The 1118-nt window shown below is 55.3% G+C and overlaps 1 protein-coding gene across 1 annotated transcript in view; it reads right to left on the bottom strand.

Moving 5' to 3' along the window:
* Positions 1-785: 785 nt before the first annotated feature.
* The window catches only part of LOC126573497 (abnormal spindle-like microcephaly-associated protein homolog), a 1361-nt gene continuing 1028 nt past the window's right edge, over positions 786-1118 (bottom strand). The window contains exons 1-2 of the mRNA XM_050233663.1: positions 1001-1118; positions 786-910 (exon numbers count right to left, since the gene is read on the bottom strand). The exon at positions 1001-1118 is cut by the window's right edge and continues 1028 nt beyond it. Coding sequence (XP_050089620.1) covers positions 803-910; positions 1001-1118 — 226 coding nt within the window. The 3' untranslated portion in view covers positions 786-802. The remainder of the gene's footprint in view (positions 911-1000) is intronic.

The raw sequence follows: 1118 nt of genomic DNA on the forward strand, positions 1-1118 counted from the left end.
ATCGCGTGTTCCCAGACCGGACCATAACGTTCCACTCCCTCCCCCCTGCCCCCCGCGGGGGCCCGGGCCAAACCCTTGCCCACGTAAAGGGTTCCCATGGGATAATTAAATTATTTATGTTCCGAGCAGTGCATGGCCACTGGTTTATGGGGGGAACCGCACCGTTCTTTCTGCGCAGGTTTTGCGCCGGTGAGCCGGCCCACCGATCTGGCCCCTTCTACCTCCCGGCCCCGGAGTGTACGGAGAGGCGCGGGAAAGGTGGTTCCGCGCGCCATAAACCGACCACCATTTAGACCACTTCGCGGTGATAGTGATGCTTATGAAAATGGAAATAAACTCACACGGAATGTCATAAACCCAGGCTGGCCGGTACACTGGCTGGCATGTTGGAGAAGAAGAAGAAGCTGAAGAAGAAGAAGAAGCTGAAGAAGGCAGCCAGGCCACAGCATCTCGTAGCATCTCTTTTCCGTCTCGGCAATGATCATCAAATTGGAACGATCTTGCGGTACGCGGTAGTTCTGCCGAGGGTATGACCGAGCTAGGCCCGGCTAGCTGGCCGGCCGGCTGGCTGGCTGGAGTGTATTTTAATTAATGAAATTTAGAAGAAACAGACCGAACCGTGTCATACGGCCGGAGAAGTTTTACGAGGTGTACACAGAAGTCACCTAGAATGGGGAAAAGGGAATCGCGGCGCAAACCGAGAAGGGACGAAGATCGTGAGAAAGTACATCTTGGAATGGTTTCCGGGAATGAGCATCGCATCACGTCGTCATCATCGTCGTCAGCGTCATCGCACGGGCCCTTACTGGCACGAAGAAGCTCTCGAGGCCTGATCCGGTGCTGGCAGTGACGCGACAGTGTCACGCTGGCGCGAGCGATGCTTACGGACCAGATAGCCCCGGGCGTGTGACTGCAAAGTGTTTTGATGGCTTGATTAGTTCAGGGTCACAGAGACAGAAAGAGAATGGGAGTGCAGGGTACCGGTACTAACGTCACTTACCTGCAACAGGGTGGCCATCTCGTGCTGCGTTTGGCCCTGTTGCTCCTGATGCTTCTGCCGCATCTGATGTCCACGAACGACGGATTGAAGAAGAGTTGCAGCTGATTCGGGATCGAAC

This window comes from Anopheles aquasalis, chromosome 2 (genome assembly GCF_943734665.1).
Source record: "Anopheles aquasalis chromosome 2, idAnoAquaMG_Q_19, whole genome shotgun sequence".
NCBI classification, from domain to species: domain Eukaryota; kingdom Metazoa; phylum Arthropoda; class Insecta; order Diptera; family Culicidae; genus Anopheles; species Anopheles aquasalis.